Source organism: Podarcis erhardii (genome assembly GCF_964252035.2).
Source record: "Podarcis erhardii genome assembly, chromosome: 16".
Taxonomy (NCBI): domain Eukaryota; kingdom Metazoa; phylum Chordata; class Lepidosauria; order Squamata; family Lacertidae; genus Podarcis; species Podarcis erhardii.
The window spans coordinates 36,207,297-36,228,473 of record NC_138514.1 but is presented as its reverse complement, the minus strand read 5'-3'; the positions used below and the strand labels follow the sequence as shown (position 1 = coordinate 36,228,473).

General features: G+C 49.4%; 2 protein-coding genes across 4 annotated transcripts in view; one reads left to right on the top strand and one right to left on the bottom strand.

The window, feature by feature from the left end:
• Positions 1-1,578: 1,578 nt before the first annotated feature.
• On the bottom strand, positions 1,579-6,567 carry TIMM22 (translocase of inner mitochondrial membrane 22). Its single transcript, XM_081844315.1, has 4 exons — positions 6,286-6,567; positions 4,037-4,233; positions 3,163-3,235; positions 1,579-2,089 (listed from the first exon to the last, which is right to left on the bottom strand). The coding sequence occupies exons 1-4, from the start codon at positions 6,530-6,532 to the stop codon at positions 2,013-2,015; spliced, it is 594 nt and encodes a 197-aa protein (XP_081700441.1). The 5' UTR covers positions 6,533-6,567; the 3' UTR covers positions 1,579-2,012.
• Positions 6,568-6,737: 170 nt separating this feature from the next.
• Positions 6,738-21,177, top strand: part of SPECC1 (sperm antigen with calponin homology and coiled-coil domains 1) — a 108,910-nt gene continuing 94,470 nt past the window's right edge. The window contains exons 1-2 of one of the 3 annotated variants that reach the window (XM_081844079.1): positions 6,738-6,909; positions 16,616-16,724. The gene's annotated coding sequence lies outside the window, so the exon portion shown is untranslated. Of the gene's footprint in view, positions 6,910-16,496; positions 16,725-21,177 lie in introns of those variants that run through there. The other 2 variants (XM_081844078.1, XM_081844077.1) reach the window with 2 other exon arrangements.

Sequence of the window (21,177 nt, the reverse complement as noted above, 5' to 3'; positions counted from 1 at the left end):
GAACTGGGAGTTCAATAATAGCCAGAGGTACCACTTTGGCTCCTCTTGTTCTAACAGCTCTCCAATCTACACCACCTTCCACCCCCTTGCTCATAACTCTAGTCTAGCTGCATTTCCCCTCCTGGACAGGGATTATGCAAGGGAGAGGGAGGACCATGTCTTGCACATCTAGCTATGAGCACACCTGTACCACATGACAGAATTCATGCAAGCAATTGATCCCATGCCCTTATTAGGGGCTATTGCAGCTCAATAAAGAATTCTGCCATTGGAAGGGGGCTGGTAAAGGGAAATAAAGGCGGGGGAGAGTGGGAAAGCTTAATTATTCAGCCTGGGAAACAGCAATATTTCTCCTAGGCAACTAGGGCTGTTGCCATGGGAATGCCAAGATGGGTGCCTGGTGTGCTTCCATCCTCCTGTTCGGTGTCACTTCACAAACCAGCTCTGAACACACGAGTGCCCCTCCCCTCCCCCCCCCCCCGGTTTGTGATCTTTTAATTACAATTTCAAAGCAAGTCCCAGTGGTGGTGCTGATTAGTGAGAGGGTGCAGAAGGCCCCAGGTTCCGTACGCAGCATCACAATTTGCTCCGGGGGGTGGGGGGGCGGAGAGCACGCAATATGATGCTGGCCTTTGTCTGATGCAAAACCAATCCAAAATGCAGATTTAGAACCTGCTCTAGAAAAAATAATTTAGTGGAGGGAGGCGGTGAGTCTTGAAGGCAACTTCCTTTCAGTCTAGCATGAAAAGAAGCCCCTCGCCTTCAACCAGTGATGCTAACTGAGCTGCTCTCACCTCCAAAGGCACAGCTGGGCACATTCAACACCAGCCTATGCACTGACAAGCTATAACTGCCTAGTTTAAGTAGATCATCAAGAAGTCCCACCTACCTGCTGCGCTGCCTCACTGAAGTCCTCTGGAGACCCCCAACAGTGCTGTACCGGAGTGGGGGATGAGAGGTCTCCCTGATGTAGCACTGCAGTTCATAAACCATCCAAGTTCTTTGGTGTTTTATTTCACTTTCTCTTTTAAGACGCTTCAGCCAGTTGGAAGCTTGAGCTCTCCTGACAAGCATCTGTAACATCTGCAGGGGACAAAACCCCACTTTTTCTTGGTCACTGGCAGAGTCATCCTCGCTTTTCTCCTAAGGGTCTCTTCCCAGAATGTACTGTAGTAGGGAGAGGGGCCCTAGGGTAGCAAGCTTAGTGTGGGAGGCAGGAGAGCTGCTTCCAGCTTTACACTGCCTGTACCCAAGAGAATGTACTTTACTCCTTACTATTCGTATAACAGGAATCTACAGATAGCCTCACTACTGGATCCTTCTAACCCAGTACACTGTTTCCAGCAGTAACCAGCCAAACGTCTCTGCAATGTGCACAGGCAGGGAATGAAGGCAACAACCCTCCCCTGCTGTTTGGCGTTCAAAGGTATACTGCCCCTGCAAAAGGAGGTTCTATGTAGCGAACATGACTAATAACTGTAGAACGATCTCGCCTCAATGAATTTGTAGATGTCAAGCTCCATTTCAGACACCTAATTTAAATTTGATATCCATTGACAAACAACTAACCACAGCATCTAGGAAATATTGTTCTTGTTTCATTAGCATCAAACACTTGACAAGGCGTGGAATAAATTAAATCTTTCAATTTTCTCCTGTATCCGACATAGTCATGAAGCTACGAGCTTGTGTTTGTAGCAAGTGCTGACACGCTGTAACAGCTTTTATGCTCGCCGCAGCAAATGCATACACTTAGCAGAAGGAGTTGAGAGAATACAGGCAGTCCTTGGAATTAACACCTAGTCGTACCTCTCCAACGATGTTTGAACAACACTTTGCTTAGATGACTCGCTGACTCTGCCCACGGGCTGGATGCGTATCCTGTTTTCTAGGACACAGCTCTCAGAAACCTTTCCCCTTTCCTTAATCGGTTGTCAGGAAGAGGAAAGTGAGTTGGGCCAGCTGTCCTGCACAGTTCACACCAGAAGGTCCTCCTTCATTGGCATCAGCTGCTACCGTAAGTAGTAGTCAATCACTGCAGAGAATGCAGCAAAGCCCCCACAGCCAAGGACCCCGGCTTTCAGGCCAGCTGCAAGGCAAAAGGAGAAGGCTGTCAGCACAACAGCACATAATCAAGTTTCTTTCCTGCAGCTAAGCCTATATTGTTGGCTGGAAAGCAAAAAAGATCACTTCCACCAGCAGGTTTGGTCCCAGCCCCTTGTAAAATATTCCTTTTCTTTCAGCCCTACAGAGGATGACCTGAACCAGGTCCTGGCCCTAGAAACCAGAGCACTCAGTAAGATCAGAAGCAACAACTCTTGGCTGCAAACGCAGAGATGGGATTCAGGTAGCGCCAGCTGTCTTTCCCTCTCAAAGACGTTTAAACCAATCGGACCCAACATAACAAGCTTAGCTAGAAGCTGTTCAGAAAACCATTTAATGCTCTTAGGGAAGATTAACACACTTAATTTTTAACTTGCCCGGCTCTATCTAGCTCAGTATGGTTTACACGGAATGGCAGCAGCTCTGTAGGTTTTCAAGCAGGGAGTCCTTTTCCCAGCTCTACTTGGAGATTCCAGTGGGGACTGAAACTACAGGCCATCCTAAGGATTGAACCCTTACACCAAGGCAGGTTTTCCATCCATGATCCAAACAGTCAGTGGGGAAAACACCACCTGACTGAGCCACAGCATCTACAGTGGCCACAAGTCAGCTTATGAGGACAAATCCCTGTATAAACAGAAAAAAGCATCTGTCTGTCAGCAGAAGGTGATCAGAGAAAGGATGAGACAATTCACCTTCAGCAAGCAGTTCCAGCTCCTTGGAGCAGGTGCTAAGACTAACAGCACAATTCTAGGCATGTCTACTACAGTAAGTCCTACTAAATTCAGTGAGGCTTATTCCAAGTTAAACAGGGCCAGGATTGTAGCCAGGCGTGGGGAACTTGTGGTCCCCCAGATGCTGCTGAGCTCCAACTCCCATCAGCCACAGCTGCCACAGCCTAGGATAGGAGAGGTGGGAGTAGCAGTCCAACATCCTGCTCTGTGCTATGGCTCATATTACTTCCTGGCCATAACATTTAGGAGCAGTAGAGCCTGCAGCATTCTGTCTTGATCAGGATCCAAAGGAGCCCAGCAATTGCTCAACGGCAACGCGACTCACCCCGGAAGCCAATGGCCCCTCCAGTAATGCATCCACTCATCACGCTGTTCTTCCAGTCAGTCTTGCCTCGATACTAGGGAAATGAGAAACACAACATCAAGACCAGCCACATGAACCTCTGCATACAGCATCAATTCTAAACCACTTAGGCCCCAGATGTCTGAAAGACCACCTCCTCCTACAGACCCTCCTGAGTGTTACTATTGACAGAGGATGCCCTCTTGGTCCACTGCCCTTGAGAGTTCAAAGGGTGGGGTGGCCTGGAAGAGGGCAAATTCTGTGGCAGTCCCTAAGTTGTGGAATTCCCTCCTTACAGAGGTGAGCCAGGCACCTTTTGTATTTATTTCATACAATTTATACAATTTATATACAGCTTGATTGTAAAAAAACAAAAACAAAACACCAACCCTCAAAGCAATCGTCATAAGCTTTCATCATATGCTGAAAATCCACATCTTTCAGGACCCACCCTATTTTTGCGACTAATTTATCTGAAACTGTTTTTAATATTTTATCTTGTATAAATAGTTGTATCTGGCCCAGGGCACCTAAGAAATACAGTAAGAATCAATCAATCACAATAGCAGTAGCAGTGCTGCTTTTGTACTGTTGGGTGGGGAATAAATCTAGTGGCTTGAGATGAGAACATGAGAGTTCCCCTGCTGGGTCAGGTCAAAGCGGCCAACTAGATGAGATGCCCTGGTGGGAAGACTACAGAGATATTCAGGAATGTCACTTTTAGTCATGCAAACAGTTCTACTGAAGACTGTGGCTTTAAGGCTGGCATGAATGACAGCTTACAGTGTGAGATGTTATATTTAAATAAGAAAATCATTACAAGAAACCAGCAGATCAAAGCCAGAGAGTTACTCACAGACTCCACCAGGCATTCAGTGCAGGAAAACATGGCACCGACAATAGCAAAATTCTTGGCGTAGGACATCCCTCTTTGCCCCATGTCTTTCAAGACCTCTTTGGCTGTTGGCGTGCGGTACGGATCCTTGGGATCAAACCCCACATTGGTATCGATGCCGGCCGTGAACACACCAAAGGCACCTCCCAGCACGAATCCTGCCAAGTAAACAGAAAAGTTGGCAAGGCAATTAGCAGGGGGACAGGCTCCAAATTCCATTTCAGTGTTGTTTCTCAGAAGCCTCCTCATCTCAATTTCAGGCCACTCTGCTTTGACACATGAAATCAGGGGAGACCTGTGGCCCATCTAATTCAGCATCCTGTTCTCACAGGGGCCAACCAGATGCCTCGATGGGAAGCCCACAAGCCAGCGGCATAGCTGGCTGCTCGGGCGCCCGGGGTGGCGCAAATGCCCTGCACCCAGGGGCGGGGCAAGCCGGGGCAGAGCACACTGTGCGAAACCTCCACGGAGTCTGCAAGCCCCACGTTGCCGTTTTGGGCAGCGCGGAGCCTGCAGGTTCCCGAGCTGCCACGTCACTCCCCAGGAGAGATGTGTCTTGGGCACGCTGCAGGCCAGGCTCCGTGGTCACCCCCCTCAGTGATGACACCCAGGGCGGCCCACACCCCCCCTTCCTACACCACTGCTACAAGCAGGACCTGCGTGCAACAGCACTTCGTTCCCCATTTCTGTTTCCCAGCAAACTGGCAATCAGGGCCATATTGACTCTGACAATGGAAGGAAAACATAGCCATCAAAGTTAGTAGCTACTGATCACCTTTACTCTCCATGAATCAGTCTAAACCTCTTTTAAAGCAATTCTCTTTGGTGTCCATCCCTGCCTCCTGCGTGAGTGAGTTCCATAGACTAGCTATGTACTGCATGAATAAGCCATTTCTTTTGTCTGTTGTGAATCCTTCAACGCTCAGCTTCATTGTATGTCCCTGAGTTCTAGAGTTATGAGCCAAACGTTTCTCTCTCCACTTTCTCCATGCCATGAATAATTTTATCTATCTTCTATCATGTCACCATTGACTCCTCTTTTCTCTAAACTAAAATGTCTCAAATGCTGCAGACTTTTCTCATGGGGCTGTTGCTCCATCCCCTTGATCATCCTGGCTGCCAGTTTTTGAAACTTTTCCACATCTAAAACATCCTTTTGAACCATACACAGTGCTCCAAATGTGGTCGCACCATAGATTTGTATAAAGGCAAAATTATATATACCCAACATCCTGCCACTTAATGCTTTGCAGCTGATGAGTCCACTAAAGAAAAGTGCATTCATTAAATGTTTAATAAGCAAGTGCACAAGTCTTCACTACTATTATCGAGCTCCAAGTGCTCTAAAGTGCCATACAGATGCTCTTCTATACCACTAAAGGCTCAATAATAGCAAGGACATATTTTCTGATGGCTTCCAAATGGGCATGCCTTTATGAATGACACTGAAACTCTCCTGCTTCTTTATTAGCCACAAATATACTGTGGGCCTCCAGGAAAACTTTTAATAGGTCTTGCTATGCCATCGCTAATAATAATTTACACAGTGCTCTTTTCACTCGTGGTCGTTCTTGCAACAACCCTGCAAAGTAGGTTGGTTCTTCATAGCCCCAAGTTGTAGAAGCTGAGAGATGCAATGCTATATAGAATACATCCACAATGGTTGTTATTAACCACAAATATATTGTGGGCCTGCAGGAACGCATTTTCACAAGGCTTGCTGTGCTGTTGCTAATAAGCATTTTATGCTCTTTTCCCTTGTGGCTGTTCTTGCAACAGCCCTGCAAGGTAGGCCAGCGCTTATTAGCCCCAAGTTGTAGAAGCTGAGAGGTGCAATTTAGATTATTATTATAATCTTTATACCCCAGCAAGGTGAGCAGGGTATAAATAAAATTATTATTATTATTGCACCACTCAGATTATAAAACCTGGGGCTAATAATAAAAACTAGAAATTTAAAATAATAAATTTAAAATAAAACATAGAATAATTTAGAATAAAAATCCACATTGTTATTCACCACAAATATAGCTGCACCGACGCTAATGAGCATAACTGGCGCATGCGCTCTTCGCTTAAGGTCTTTCTCACGCCAACCCTGCAAGGTAGGCCGCTGGGAAGGCCCAAGTAACTTTTTCGCAAAACCAAAAAAAGAGACGCCCCACCCCCCAACGAAACCCCTCTTTCCCTCCCTCCTCACCACGACTCACCCCCGACGCAGGCCAGCGCCGCCTTGAAGCCGCAGCTCTCCATGGCCCGCTCGACCATCTTTTGCTCGGGGCTCTTGGCCGGCGCCGGGAAGCCCCCAAGGGCGGCCGGGTCCAAGGCCCTCGCCTGCCTCGGCCCGCGCTTCTCGCCCACCAAGTGCTCCAGCAAGAGGCTGTACTGTAGCGCCCCGGGGGGCACCGCAGCTTCGTCGGGCCTACTCGGGCCCGTGGAAGATGAGGCCGCCGCCATAACTGTCCGTTCCCCGCCTCAGAAAACCAAGACTACGACTCCCGTCATGCCTTGCTCCGCAGCGCCCGGCTCTCCCAATAGGATTCGTGCTGCCGAGGATCACGGGAAATGTTGGCCGCTCGGCGGTTTTTAAACTCAACACTGCGCAAGCGCCGTCTCTCAAGCCGCTTGCCGCCGCCGAAACTACGACTCCCGGCATGCACTCCCGGCGCGTCGCTCTGTGGGGATGGCCTTAAGCAGCATGGGACGTGTAGTTTTCTGGGGCGGTGGAAGAGCTTGATTGCGCGAGGTGGCCCCCTGCCGGGCGTGCTAGGAGCCGTTGCATAGGCGAGAGTTTGCATAGGAGGACCAGACGGGAGCATCTTTGGAAGGGACAGGTAAGTGTGCTCCAGGTGAGGCAGGCCTAGAACTGACGGGTCCTTGAGGGCTGCTGCTGAGGGAGAAAAGAGGCACCCGAATTGTGTAAAGGGGCTCCCTGATATTGCAGAGGGGTACTAAATTATTATATCACATTATATATTCAATTAACAATTACATTATTACAATGCTGTATTGAGGGGTGGGGTGGAATTGTCAAGGCTGTACCTAAATTGCCAACTGACCAAGTGTTTCAGCCACTGCACAAATTTGAATACCGGTAGTTACTTTTTTATTTATTGCTTTTGTATTCCACCATTTTCCCAAGGAGCTCAAGGTGGTGTACATGGTCTCCCTCTGCCCCAGCTCTAATCTATTCCCCACAACAACCCTGTGAGGTTGGTTAGGCTGAGAAGCAGTGGCTGTGGCCCAAGGTCACACCCAGTTAGCTCCATGGCCGAGTGAGGACTTGAACCCTTGTCTCCCAGGGCCTAGTCTGCCACTCTGACCAACTACTGTATATCATACTATCTGGGTTGTGCTATTTTTATCTGACTCTCCATTCGGTGTGGCTCCTCCACATCCCTTTTTATCCTCGCTAAAACTTTATTAGGTGGGTTAGGCCGAGAGGTGGCAGTTGTTCCAAAGCCAAAGTCACTCAGTAAGCTTTGTGGCTGAGTTGGGGCCTTTCTGGGCCTAGCCTGACGCTCTAACCCACCAGGGCCTGTGGCATAGTGAACTTTTAAAATCTTTTACGTACCCTGGGGCTTTCATGGAAGTTATGATAATGCTTGATTGTAGTTAAATACAAAGTGGCTGGTTGACAATGTATTATTATTAATTAAATTAGTATACTGCCCTTCATAGCATAAATACATTGACTGGCGTACCAACTCTAATTAAGAGTTGGGGGTGTGAGGAAGACTGGTGACTCAGAAAATAAGTATTTCCAGATACCTGAAGGCAGTTTTGAAATGGGCCTGCCACAGAGCAGTTGATTTGGGATGTTGCAAAAAGCCAGCAGATCAATTATTTAAAATTTTTATTATTACTGTATCCCACACCCAAGGAAAAAGCAGTTGTGGGATTTTTTCCCCACAGTTGTTGACATCCATATGTCTGGTGAAACAATGGGGTGAACTGAAGTCAGTGCTATTTTTCAAGAAAAAGAGGGGCTGGAACTCACAATGAACTCCTCCCTTGTCTTATAATGGCAATGGCACCCACCTGAGATGTGCTGGAACTGAGTTATGGCAGGAAAAATCCCTGGGTGAAGTCAAACTGTTGGATAGTTACAGCGTCTGCTGTGGCTGTAGAGACTGATATGGGAGAGACATGTTTTGTTGTAGCTGGGGCAGATGGAAGGCGTCCGGTGCTGCTGCTGCAGATGTTGTTTCTTTTTGTGCTCCTCCCAGCTGTCATTCCTCCTTTGGTCACTGCTGTGGATATACAACTTGACCGTTTTGTCTCCAGGCACTGCAAGGACATATGGCAGGACAGGCCCATGCAGAGTGGGGGGCAACTGGGTACACTTGCCCCAGGCTTCAGGGGGCTCAGTTGGTTGGGGCCCCCCGCTAAGGACCAGCTGAATTTTTGTCTGTTTATAATTTTATTCTAACAAGACTCCTGCTCCAGGTCTCAGACAAGCTCTGCACAGGCCTGTGACAAAGTTAATGTTGCCAGTCCTTCCTGTTGCTTTTGCAGACATCTTTGTACTGCAGAATTGGTCTGCTGACAGGCCTAGTCCCTGAAGCCAGCTCTCCATAGAGTACGTCCTTGGGGATCCTGCCATCTTCCATTCTGTGCTGCTTAGTGTCCCTCAAGTGTCCCAAAAACTTTGCCAGCTTTACTGTACATCTTGACTCCATCTCAGGCGCAAAATGTCTTCGGCCACCCCTGGAATAGCAGGTTTTCATAGTGCACTTGTTTTCACATTGGGGAGTAAGCAGATGTTGTAGGCTTTTGAATTGCCTGCCAAACCTATTTAACCCAAGGAAATAGCGTGGAATGTGATGGCTCTTTCTCCAAAATGCCTCCCACATCCGTCTCTTGTGGCACCAACAGTTGCAGGTGCTTCATTCCAGCTCAGATTTCTTGTCTAAGCCAATATTGTCCACTCTAACTGGCAGCAGCTTCTGATCAGTGCCGGCCCTTCACATTAGGTGTGAAGATTTGATGTGAAGTTTAAAGCTTCGTAAGTTCAAAAACATATTACTAGGTAGGTTCCATACTATGGTGACATTGTAGAAGGTTATAAAACTGTACATGGGAGAAAGTGGAAAGAGAAATATTTTTTCTCCTTCTCTCATAACATTTGAATCTGTGGGCATCCAATGAAGCTGAATGGTGGAAGATTCAGGGCAGATTTTAAAAAGCTTATTCACACAGAGCAGAGTGGAACTCCCTGCCACAGGAAGCAGTGATGGCCACCAACTTGGATGGCTTTAAAAGAGGATTAGACAGATTCATGGAGGGGAGTTTTATTGATGGCTAATAGCCAGATTGGCTATGCTTTGCCTGCATGGTCAGAGGCAGGAATGCTTCTGAATACCAGTTGGTGGGACCCTCAGGAGTGGAGAGCGCTCTTGTGGGCTCTCTGATCCTGCAGGCTTTCTCAGTGCTCATATTCCATCGCTGCACGTGTGACTTTTTCAAAGAAGTGTGTGTTCCATTGGAAAGGGTTGCTGTGTTACATAATTCGGCCAGTGAGGCTGCTCTAATGTGACATTTGCCTGCTCAACTTGGAGAGGAAAGGAACACTGTTCCATCGCCACGCTCGCTTGGAACTGCCGGTCAACCTGTCCTCCGTTCGCAAGCCTGGCATGCTCCTACCCACCCTGTGCAGAAGAATGATCGTTTCTCTTCCCTGCTCCCCCTTTAAATATCCTGTCACCATAGCGACTGCTGGAACAGGGTGCCTCGCTGGCAGGCGGGTGCCAGCCTTCCCTGAGCGGCTATGGCTGTTGCGGCAGAAATAATCGGTTTGCTATTTTTAATAAAGTGTGTTGAAGGAGGCGTGGTTGACAGCTTGGCCCAGGGGAACCATCGCAGGTGGGGAGGAGGGAGGTTATCCCTTAAAGCGAGGGGGCGTCGCTGAACCGCGAGTAAAACGGAGGTTATGGATTGGGGCCTGGGGCTCATCAGTGGACCATGTGCTCTATGCATGCAGAAGGCCTTCGGTGAAAAAGGATATGGCAATAGAAGCAGAGGAGCTTTTTCAGCCCCGGGGCCACATTCCCTTTCTGGGGGCCACACGCCAGAGGTGACAGTTGTAATTTTTAGCTTTGTACTGTAGGCTAGCTTCCACACACTCTTGCACACCTCTGCTGGGAGGGTGTTCCACAGGGCAGTGCCACCACCGAGAAGGCCCTCTGCCTGGTTCCCTGCAAGCTCACTTCTCGCAATGAAGGAACCACCAGAAGGCTCACAGAGCTGCATCCATATGAACACTTGTCTGTCTCTCAGCCCTGGATGTCTCCCTAAGCTCTTAATGCTCAAGTTCCCCCCAGAGAGGTGGTGCTTTTGGTTATGCAACAACGCCGATCCCTCTCTTTCTCTCCCTGAGCAATCCAACTCAACTCTCTTTTCTCTCTCTTGGGACTTTCTGCTCTCCATATGCCCTTGGATATATTCTGCCTGCCCACCTCTTGCCAATTTCTCCTGTTTCGTGTCTTTGCTTGCTCCACCCACGCGCCATGCCCACTGCGTCGGCGGGTCCGAAATCCTGAGGAATCAGCAGTTCAGCTTGTGCGATGACGCAGGGGGAGCCGGCTGACGACTCAGCTGTTTTCTTCTTAGCTGGGCCCGGACCGCTGAGCACCCTCGGAGGCAGCCACGCTGTCGAACTTGGCAGGATCCGCTCCAAAGTTTCCTTGCATCGGTAGCTCCAGGCAGATCTTATTCTGTGGCCCCTGCTACCCCTACATTCCTTCAGGCCACAAGGACTGGGAGTGGATAGTTTATTAGTGGTATTTACAGCCCCAGCATTTAACCCTCAGAACGGCCTGTGGTTTAAACTGGACTGTTGCCTCGTCTTCTGCCAGCTCGGAGGCTTCAGTCTGAGCGGGATCAGGGCCTTCGTCTTGCCGTCTAATTATGGGCCTGTCCAAACATTGTGGCTTCCTTTTCTTTCCCTTGTGATTATGGCCAGTGTTTCTGAAAAGAGTCCATGTCTCCCTTCCCTGCCAGCGTCCCTCAGTTTCTCTTTCTGTGAGCTAAGCCTTGAGTGGGCAGAGCAGCTTCCTGACCCTCCCCGCTTCTGTGTTGTGAATCCAGCAGGCATTAGAAGCCGCCTTTTATACCAAATCATCTTCTAGTCTAGATTCTCCACCTTCATCCCCCCCTTCTTTTTTTAACTGGAGATACTTTCAGGAAATTGAACCCCGGGCCATGCCAGGCAGGCACTCTGCCTCTGAGAAACAGCCCTGTCCCGTAACAGCACAGTAAGTGGCCTTATGCTGTTTAATAAATAATAATAAGAAGAAATAATAAATTTTTATTTATACCCCGCCCTTCCCGGTTCAGAAAACCGGGCTTAGGGCGGCTAACAACAAATTTAAAACACTTAATTGATGCAACAAAAAAATAGCATAAATTACAGTATAAAACACGAATAACAATAAATTCAGAACTCAAAAATCAATTTAGGGGGGAAATCCATCCAATAAACATTAGATGATCACCTGGGCTAGCTGGCTAAATTAGTCCTATTTGGGCCAGCAAGGAGACCAGGGGAGAATTAGCTGTGGGATCCCAGAGCGGGTAATCTTCATAAAAAGGGGAGGAAGGGGAATAAAAGATCAGGCTAAGTTCAAGTTGAAAGCCAGGTGGAATAGCTTCATCTTACAGGCCCTGCAGAAGGAAGTTAAATCCTTCAGGGCCCTGGTCTCATGGGACAGAGCATTCCACCAGGTCGGAGCCATCACTGAGAAGGCCCTGGCCTGGTGGAGGATAATCTGACTTCCTTAGGGCCCGGGACCTCGAAACTATGGTTATACATGGACCTTAACGTCCTCTGCGGGGCATACCAGGAGAGGCGGTCCCGTAAATACGAGGGCCCTAAGTCCATCTGACTCAGTATTGTCAGCACTGACTGGCAACGGCGCTCCAGGATTTCAGATTGGGGTTCTCTCTCCCAGCCCAGATCTTCAGACAAGGGGACATTCCCAGGTTGAACCCTGGGACCTTCTGCGTGCAAAGCAGGCGCGCTCCCACTAAGCTCTTCCCTTGGGAATAAGGGTTCTAGTCCTCATGGTTCCTAGCGTGAGGCGGATTGAATCGGAACCTAGGAAGCTTCCTTATACTGAGTCAGGACATTGGTCCATCTAACTCAGTGTTCTCTATGCTCTGCTCTCCTGGGTTTCAGCTGGGGGTTGATCCCGAGGGCCTTCTGCATGCATAGCAGTTGCTCTGCCACTGAGTTGTGCTCCTCCTTCTGCCTCGTGGGGGAAGAACGCCCTGCTCCTTAATTCTAAATATGCAGTTGCTCAGTTTGGAAGGAATGGCATGCCTCCATTCCTTGGTCATCTTACACCCTATCCCAGCAACAATGGGTCAGGCAATTACCCGTATTTTTTGCTCTATAAGACTCACTTTTCCCCTCCTATAAAGTAAGGGGAAATGTGTCTGCGTCTTATGGAGCGAATACAGGCTGCGCAGCTATCACAGAAGCCAGAACAGCAAGAGGGATCACTGTTTTCACTGCGCAGCGATCCCTCTTGCTGTTCTGGCTTCTGAGATTCAGAATATTTTTTTTCTTGTTTTCCTGCTCCAAAAACTAGGTGCGTCTTGTGGTCTGGTGCGTCTTATAGAGCGAAAAATACGGTAATTAATTTGTTGGCCACCCGATACAGAGCAGCTTCTTGCAATCAAGCTTGCTTAAAACCCATATTTAAGAGATTGTGGCATAAAACGCCACCCTCCGCAGGACGCAATGATGGACACATAACAGCAGCTAGTAATTTTAACAACTGTTTTTTGGGTGTGTGTGTTTTAAAAATGTTTTTATATTGCTGCACACTGATGTTTTATGAGAAGGCAACGTATGAATACTTCTATGACAGCAATACCAGATCAGATCATAATAAATAACCACAGAGACTGGATCGAGCGGCAATAGCTTCATTTTGTTTCCTTGCACTTGAGGTTCGTCAGTCTGTAGGAACGCAAAGCCAACAGATTCAGTGTGCAAGCTCAGAAGGAAAAGGGGAACAGTCTCCAGATGAGCAGCTTCTTCTTTTTGCCCCTGTTTCTCAAGCACTTCTCTTTTTCATTATTCTGATGATCATCACCATCATTATTATTTCTTTCCTCTGGCTTGCTAAGTGCTCTCTTCCTCTTTGGGGTGGGAGGGGAAGCTTAAAAGTGGTTGTGTGGAAAACCACCCTGCGTCCAAAAATATAAGGCTTGGAAAAGGCAGCCAGGAAGCCAAGAGCTGCTTGGCGTTCTTTTATAACAGCTCCCTTGAGCCTAAAAAAACTGATTTCCTCCCTCCTTGACTTTCTCCGCTGGCAGAATAATGGAAGAAGCTGTTTTCACAACTCCCTTCCACTGTGTTTCTGTTTAACTGAAGCTCTTAAATTTGCATGCTGCGGGGCAAAGGAGGAGAAGGTGTTTGCTTTTTTTTTTTAAGAAAAAGAGAGAAACTTAGGTTTCTAGTCCTCATGGGTGCAGACATAAATCTGTTTTTAGCCTACCATCAATTTTAGTTATTAATACCTGAGGGTTGTTTTTAACTGTCTTTTTATTGACAGTTTTATTGTTTTATTCCTTTTGTGAAGCATTTTGAAGTTTGTTCGTTGTACAGTAGTTTGTTTGTTTTTTACAGCCAAGCAGTATACAAATCTTGTGAAATAATAATAAAATAAAATAGATGTACCTTTGACCGCAGTACAGTTGACCAACAGGGTGTTGCAAAAACTTCTTTAAAAGGAAACACAGATTTTTCCGCCACAGAAGCCTGCATTTCGCCGACTGTACATGCATTCCACAAATTATCCCCACTGGTCCTGTTTCCTGTCACGAGGAGGAGGCAGCTGCTCTGCAAAGCAGGTTGGCATCTTCCCACCTAGACCCCCCCCAAAAAAAAATTCCTTTTCTTATTACTGGGCATCTTATTTGACAAGTTTTCTGGCTCCTGAGATTTCTCTAGGAGTTGCCTGTCTGCTTTCAAGGGCACATCTGCATCCATGAGGACTAGAAACTTGCAGAGCGTCTCCTTTTACAAACACAACAGCAGAGCTTAAATTCTCCAGAAAGCGTAATTCTGCTCGTTTTAACTTTTTTAAATAGTTATGTCATTTTGTAACCTCAAGTCACTCAGGGCTTCCTTTGGTGGCAGTGATGGGCAGAGGCTGATCTATACTATGACCAGTCTCCTTAGGTAGTTCGTAGACTCAAAGAGTTGTAGCCTTGGAAGGGGCCCCAAGGGTCATCTAGTCCAACCCAAGTCCTTATTGGCTGTTGTGTGTCTTGGCTTCCCTGTTCCTTTTTCACCTCACCATCCGTGCTCTCGTTTCAACCAGAACTTTGCTCTTTGGCACCACGACTCGCGCAGCAGCGAGGGTGCCCAGAAGGACCCCTTCTTACAGTTATTCCTTCCTGCCTGATGCTCTTAGCAGCTCCGGGAGATGGCTGGATATAGCCTCACCCTCTTCGTTTCCCACAATGCCCCTGGTCCGGCATCACTCTGAGGAATTGTGGGAAGTTTCCTTGTCACCTTGTCATTTGCCTTTTCTGAGACTGGGTTGGGGGCAGGGAGACAGGCTTCAGACGCCACAAGAGGGGTGGGACATCAAACTCCACCCTCCGCCACTGGCCCTAATCCGCATCCTGCCCCTCAAGTGAGGAGGTGAACCCCCCACCAAGAGGCTGCTCTCCCCAGAGATCCCTTGAAACAGAGAGCCTTGGGGACAACCCTCCACTGTAGTTGATCTTCAGCCACCCAGGAGCCCCAGAGGAACTTCCGCCTAGCACAGGAAGCGCTTTCCCAGCCTCTCCTTTGGTCCAAGAGAGGGTATGGTGGCGCCTCTTGCTAAGCCAGCCTTGGGGAAGCTGGCTAGGGAGGAATCGGCTGGGCTGTTTATAGCTGTCCGCCACATAATTGTGCACAGCTGTCTGAAGTTAAGCCCTCTCCACACAGGTCCCTTGCTGTCTTGTTTAGCATGGAAGCTGGCAATTTTTTAAATAATTCGAGAGAGCGCAAACAGCCTGGCATGATAGATGGAACCAGCTGCTCTCTGGGACGCAGTGGTGAGAGGGAGATAAGGTATCCTTTTTTTGAGTCTGGAGTCTTATTTAGGGTCGGAATTAAATACAGCCAAGGAAGGCGTGTAGCTCAGGGGCAAAGTGCCTGATCTGCCTTCGTTCAGAATCATGATGACTAGGATCTTGGGACAGCTCAGTAACTGAGCACCTGCTTTGATGCAGAAGCCTGCAGGTGTAATTGCCAGGCAGGGCTAGGAAAAGGGGCCCCACAGGGTCCTTGCTTTGTAGAAGCACCTCTGCCAGCCTTCGGGCAGTTGGCCTTGATCTTGCCCGCCGCACAAGTTAATCGGGATCTGAGAGCCTGACAATGAGGTCAGCAACCCGCTCCTGTGCTTTTGCATGCCTACGCAGAAGAAAATTTCTCCTGCACGCAGAGCCTCTGTGAAGCTCTCAAGGCTAGGTAGCCTTTGGCTAGGCCTGTCCTCTACGATTTTGACATCCTGTGGCAATGAGTTCCACAGGTTAATCCCACACTTGCGTGCAGAAGCACTTCCTGCTGGTCAGTCCTGAATCCAGTGGCCAACCTGGATCTCTAGCATTAGAAAAGAGCGAGGGGACCTCCATTTGCTCTCTGCCTCTCCAATACATTTGTCATTGCATGTGCCTCTATCATAAGAATAGAAAGCTTTTCAGAATCTTTTTCCCAGCCCTGCCTGGGATCGAACTTGGCACCTCTTCTGCATGCAAGCCATGCCCTCCCCCCTTTGCAAAGGGAATCCATTGCCATGTTCATCTGAGTCACCATCGCTGAGTGTGTGAGACACAGAGCAACGCTTACAGGAAACCCAAGCGCCGGCCCTCTGCACCAGGTTATAACAATTATCCTTCTGGCTCTGCCTTTGTCTTGCTGGGACCACCAGTGGCCCTCCAGGGTGTCGGACAGAGAAGGGTCCTTTGGATCTGGGACCTAAGACCGTAACAAGAGCCTGCTGGGTCAGGCCAGTGGCCCAGCCAGTCCAGCCTCCTGTTCTCCCAGCGGCCACCCAGATGCCCGTGGGAAACCCACAAGCAGGATTTGAACACAAGAGCAACTCTCCCTTCCTGCAGTATTCCAAAGCATTGCTGCCTTCACTATGGAGGCACAGCCTAGCCACAAATTTGCCTCTTTTAAAGCCATCCCAGTTGGTGGCCATTCCTGCCTCCTACTGGAGCAAGTTTAATTTTGTGCTGCATGCAGAAGTCCATCCCTTCCACTTTGCAGAAATCTATCCACCCCCCCCGAAACTCCTCTGGTCCAGGTAGGCTCCCTGGCTCGTTACCCCCCCCCCCTTCCTCGCAGCCCGCTAGTGGGCTGCCTTCTGCCTGTGTGTGTATGTGCGTACTGAATGCCAAAAAAAGAAAGGGAGGGGGAAGAAATGGAACCACCACCCTTGTAAGCTTCCGTCTGTGAATCATTTCTCAAGCAGCCGCTCTCTCTCTCTCTCTCTCCTTCATTGCAATGTGGTTTTCCGACCAGAGAAGCTCCACAGAGTTCTGCATTCTGAGTCTGGTGTGCAGATGCTGCTCAGGCGAGGCTGGAGGCGGACGGCACTCCTGTTGATGCAGCAAAGAGCGCGATCCCACGGCACAAGTGAGTCCCCCTCTCCGCATTTTTAAAATGTTATTTATCGGCAGGGATGGAGAGATGCATCTCTCCCTCTTTCTCTCTCTCTCTCCCCCCCCCCATGTGCTTTGCCAGCTGGTGGGGATTCCGGGATGCTTTAGAAATAGCCCCCTATGGGGCAACAGGGTGGGGGGGGTGGGGAGCTGGACCGTACGTTCTCCCCCCTCCCCAGCCTTTTGAGCCAGCACCCTGCCGGAAAAAGGCTGCTCGGCTTCTGCTTTTTCCGAGACCTTCCCGCGCCCTTCCGCTGGATTGCAGAGAGAGAGAAACCTCAGAAGACGTGGAACGTGGCTTCCCTTTTTCCTTGCAGATGCTGACACGCTTTGCAAAAAAATAATATTATTTCGCCTCCCTGTGTCTCCTGAATCTAGCAGAGGCGCCTGTGCATGCATGTGTGCTTAGCTGGATTAAAGGACCTGCTGTGGTTGCTGTCAGTCCCCCCCCCCTCCCCACCTCTGCGGAGTTTCCTTAGCGACAGAGATGGGCTGAGCGTCTCTCGGCTTCGTGCAAAAGCATCTCTGGATCAGACCATCTCAGCCAGGCTTTTGCCTCTCCAACAGAGCTGGGCTGGCGCTCCTGGGAAGCCCAGGGGCACAAATGCAGCATGTCTCCCCTCTTCCACTCCTTTTTTTACTCTAGCATCTGGGGGTACACTCTCTCTGCACCTGGAGGCTCCACCTGAGTTTGGCTACTCCCTCCCCTGGAGTTTGCTTAGCAACAGCAACCCAGGAGCGTTCTCCAGGGCTGCTCTGCTCCGGATTGCCTGGAATGAGGAAGGCTGAGAAAAGACAGGTGGCGGTAGTTTTAGCTCAATTCAGGAGATGTAGCAGGTGCCCTGCAGGAAGAAGGTTCCAGGTTCGATCCCCAGAAAGGACCAGAGAGGGAGGAGGGAGATGGGGGGTAGGAAAACCTGTCTCTGGGATGGCAGAGATTCTGTCTGCAGCAGATGACATTGAGCTGCATGAATAAACATAGTCTGGTCTGAACATGGGAAGCTGTCTTCTGCTGAGTCAGACCACTGGTCCATCAAGCTCAGTATTGCCAGCACTGGCTGGCAGCGGCGCTCCAGGGTTTCAGAAGAAGGGACCATCCTGACCCTGGAATTGGACCATGCAGACTCTCCCCGTGACCTACAGCCCTTCCCTTAAAAATAAAATGAGATTCCAGGCCTTGTGGTGAAGAGCTGGCTTAAATGAGAGCGTAGGAATCTGCCTCATGCAGAGCCAGACCAAATAAAAGCAAAGCACAAAGTCCTTGTGGTTCTGAATTGAGGGCCCGATTCGAAATACAAACACACAGGGAGGTGCTTTACACTGAGGCAGAACATTGGCCCATCTTGTTCAGTATTGCCGACACTGACTGGCAGCAGCATCTCTCCAGGGTTTCAGGCAGGGAGTCTCTCCCCCAGCCCTACCCGGAGATGCCGTCGGGGATTGAACCAGCGACCTTCTGCATACAAAGCAGGTGCTCTGCCACTGAACTACAACCCCACCCTCCATAGACTGCAAAATAACTAGTTCCTGGGGTTCCTTTTTTGGGGGAAGACGGAGCCCATCACCCCCAGATGCATCCTCATGCTGGGCGAGGGCCAACGAGAGTTGGGAGCCCATCTCGTCCATGACCCTCAGTTCAAGGGTCTCATGTTCTCCTCGCTCCCGCAGGAGGCAGTGACAGCCACCAATTTGGATGGCTTTAAAAGAGGACGAGACACATTATTTTAATGTTGTATTTTAATCTTGTTTTTAAGTTGTATTTTTATCAATTGTATTTATACCTGGTGTTAGCCGCCCTGAGTCCAGTCTTGGCTGGGGAGGGCGGGGTATAAATAAAATTTATTATTATTATTATTATTGGAAGAGAAGTCTATTGATGGCTCCTAGCCACAGTGGCTGTGTTCTGCCTCCACAACTGGAGGTAGTAAATCGCAGGTGGGGAGAGCTGCAGCGGGTTCCCAGGTCCTGCTTGCTTGTTCGCTATCCGTGGGGTGCGGTGGGTCAGTGCGTCTGGCTGTTAACCAGAAGGTGGGTGGTTCGAGCCCACCTCGGGGGCTGGACTAGATCACTCTCAGGGTCCCTTCCAAATCCATGATTCTGGGATCATGTCACTTCTAGGATTCTATGTGCAGCTGCTTGACTATTGTGGGGACAGGAGGCTTGCCCAGGTGGGCCACTGGCCTCATCCAGCGGGCTCGACTTCTTCTGTCGCGTTCCCAGTGACAGCAGGCGAGAAAGTGGGGAGGGGGGATATGTTGCAAAAGCAGCAGAACGGATGGCAGGCAGGATAGGGAACCGGCCAGGCTGGCTTGGGGGCTGATGGGATTTAGAGTCCAGCAACATCTTCAGGAATTCCCCTTTGCTGTTGAACGGGTCACAGCATGTGAGCAGATTCCTTGCCGAGTGTGTGGGCAGCAATGCCTGCCCTCTCCTGTCAGCCACAGGTGGCAGCTAATACGAGCCTCCATGTGTAAGGGCAGCGTCCCCAAGATTGCCAGCCACCGTAGGAGAATATCCAGTGACTTCACATCTGGCTGCTGCGCTCCCCAAATTCGCCTGCTTGGCTACTGTGGGGAACAGGATGGTTGTGAATAGGGGGGCCTTTGGCCTGATCCAGCCCAGGCACTCCCATTGCTCTTATTGCACTGAGTGAAAGGAGGAGGGGCTATTCACCTCCCCACCCACTCCTCAAATCATCTTCGCTTTATAGTTTTTCTGCTTCCAGCATTCTTCGGGCTTTGGATGCATTTTATTATCACATTAGACCATCAGAAGAGAGCCTGAGTGCTGGATCAGGCCTATCTAACACAGTATCCTGACCTTACAGTAGCCAAACAGATGTTCCAAATGGGACCTCAGCACAAGAGCAGCTCTCTGCCCACTTGCGATTTCCAGCAACTGGTATTCAGCACTGACTATGTCTCCTAGAGCTCTAGGGATCGTCTGATGAGATTGATTGGCAGAATAATAGAATATTAGATTTGGAAGGGACCCGCAAGGGTCATCTAGCCCAACCCCCTGCAATGCAGGAGTTGCAGCTGAAGAATCCCTGACAGATGGTCATCCTGCCTCCACTGGAGAAGATTCCTCTGTCATCTGAAGTAGTCCATTCCAAGCAAAAGGAATAGGAAGGAGTGAGGCCTTTTCCTTGTGATGTATTAAGATTATGTAGAAACCTGGGTTCAAATCCTGTATTCACCCACAAAGGTTACCAGGTGGCCTTGGACCAAACCTCAACATTTTAACTTTTTTTCATATGTGTAGTGAGTAGGGATGGGGGAGAAGAACTCAGTTTGGTTCTCATTTTAACACAAACCCACCTGAACCAATAAAAGGTAAAGGGACCCCTGACTGTTAGGTCCAGTCGTGGCCGACTCTGGGGTTGAGGCGCTCATCTCGCTTTATTGGCTGAGGAAGCCAGCATACAGCTTCTGGGTCATGTGGCCAGCATGACTAAGCCGCTTCTGGTGAACCAGAGCAGTGCACGGAAACGCCGTTTACCTTCCCACTGGAGCTGTGCCTATTTATCTACTTGCACTTTGACGTGCTTTTGAACTGCTAGGTTGGCAGGAGCTGGGACTGAGCAACGGGAGCTCACCCCGTTGCGGGGATTCGAACCGCCGACCTTCTGATCGGCAAGCCCTGCACGCAAACCCAAAAATGTCTCTCTTCTGTTTAATCCACACTCTTCCTAACTTTGCGATCCTGTTCTCCAACCAGAAGTAATTGCCGTGGGATGTTGCAGCGGCTGCTGGGATAAGTGTTTGGGTAGGTTTGTGGAGCGTTGTTCTCTTGTGGGCAGGCTTGCCAGACCTCCTGCCGTCTGAGTCGCTGCTGCATCCCAGGGTGGAGATGGGTAGGAGCGATGCAATGGCAGTTCAGTTCAAGTGTGCCAGCAGGAGCCTCACCCCTACCCTGCTTCCTTCAGGTATGCAGCGCCAACCAGGTCGGTGGGAGGTCAGGTACGTAGTGCAGCCTACCATGTTTTACGACGGGGCCTTCTCAGTGGTGGCGCCCCAATTGTGGAATATCCTTCCCCGGCCACTTTGAGATTGGGCTGGTGCGACATGGACTATCTTTTGGCACCAGGTAGAAGCATTTATTCCCCCCACACACACGTTTTGAGTTGTCAGCATCAGCCTATGCTGTGCAGAAGATGCAACAGATGTGTGGATGTGTTTCACTCAGTTTTTTAGACTGTGAACTGTAGATTTTGTGAATATATTTTTGATGGGTTGGTTCTGAGGTAGCGTTTGGATGCAGCGACCCACCTTGAGTTCTTTGTATGATAAAGAGCCGTAGTAGACCATTTTCTCTGCATTCAGTCCCTGATGGCATCTCCTGGTCAGGCTAGTTGAGACTCCCTGTCTGAAATTCTGGAGAGCTGCTGCCAGTCAGTGTAGGCAGTACTGAGCAAGGTGAACAAT

Excerpts from the sequence above, each read along its gene's own strand:
- TIMM22 (XM_081844315.1), bottom strand. The coding sequence starts at position 6,532 with ATGGCGGCGGCCTCATCTTCCACGGGCCCGAGTAGGCCCGACGAAGCT. Across the intron at positions 4,234-6,285 it reads GGCGCTGGCCTGCGTCGGGG|GATTCGTGCTGGGAGGTGCC; the intron begins GTGAGTCGTGGT and ends TTTACTTGGCAG. Across the intron at positions 3,236-4,036 it reads CTGAATGCCTGGTGGAGTCT|TATCGAGGCAAGACTGACTG; the intron begins GTGAGTAACTCT and ends TCATTTCCCTAG.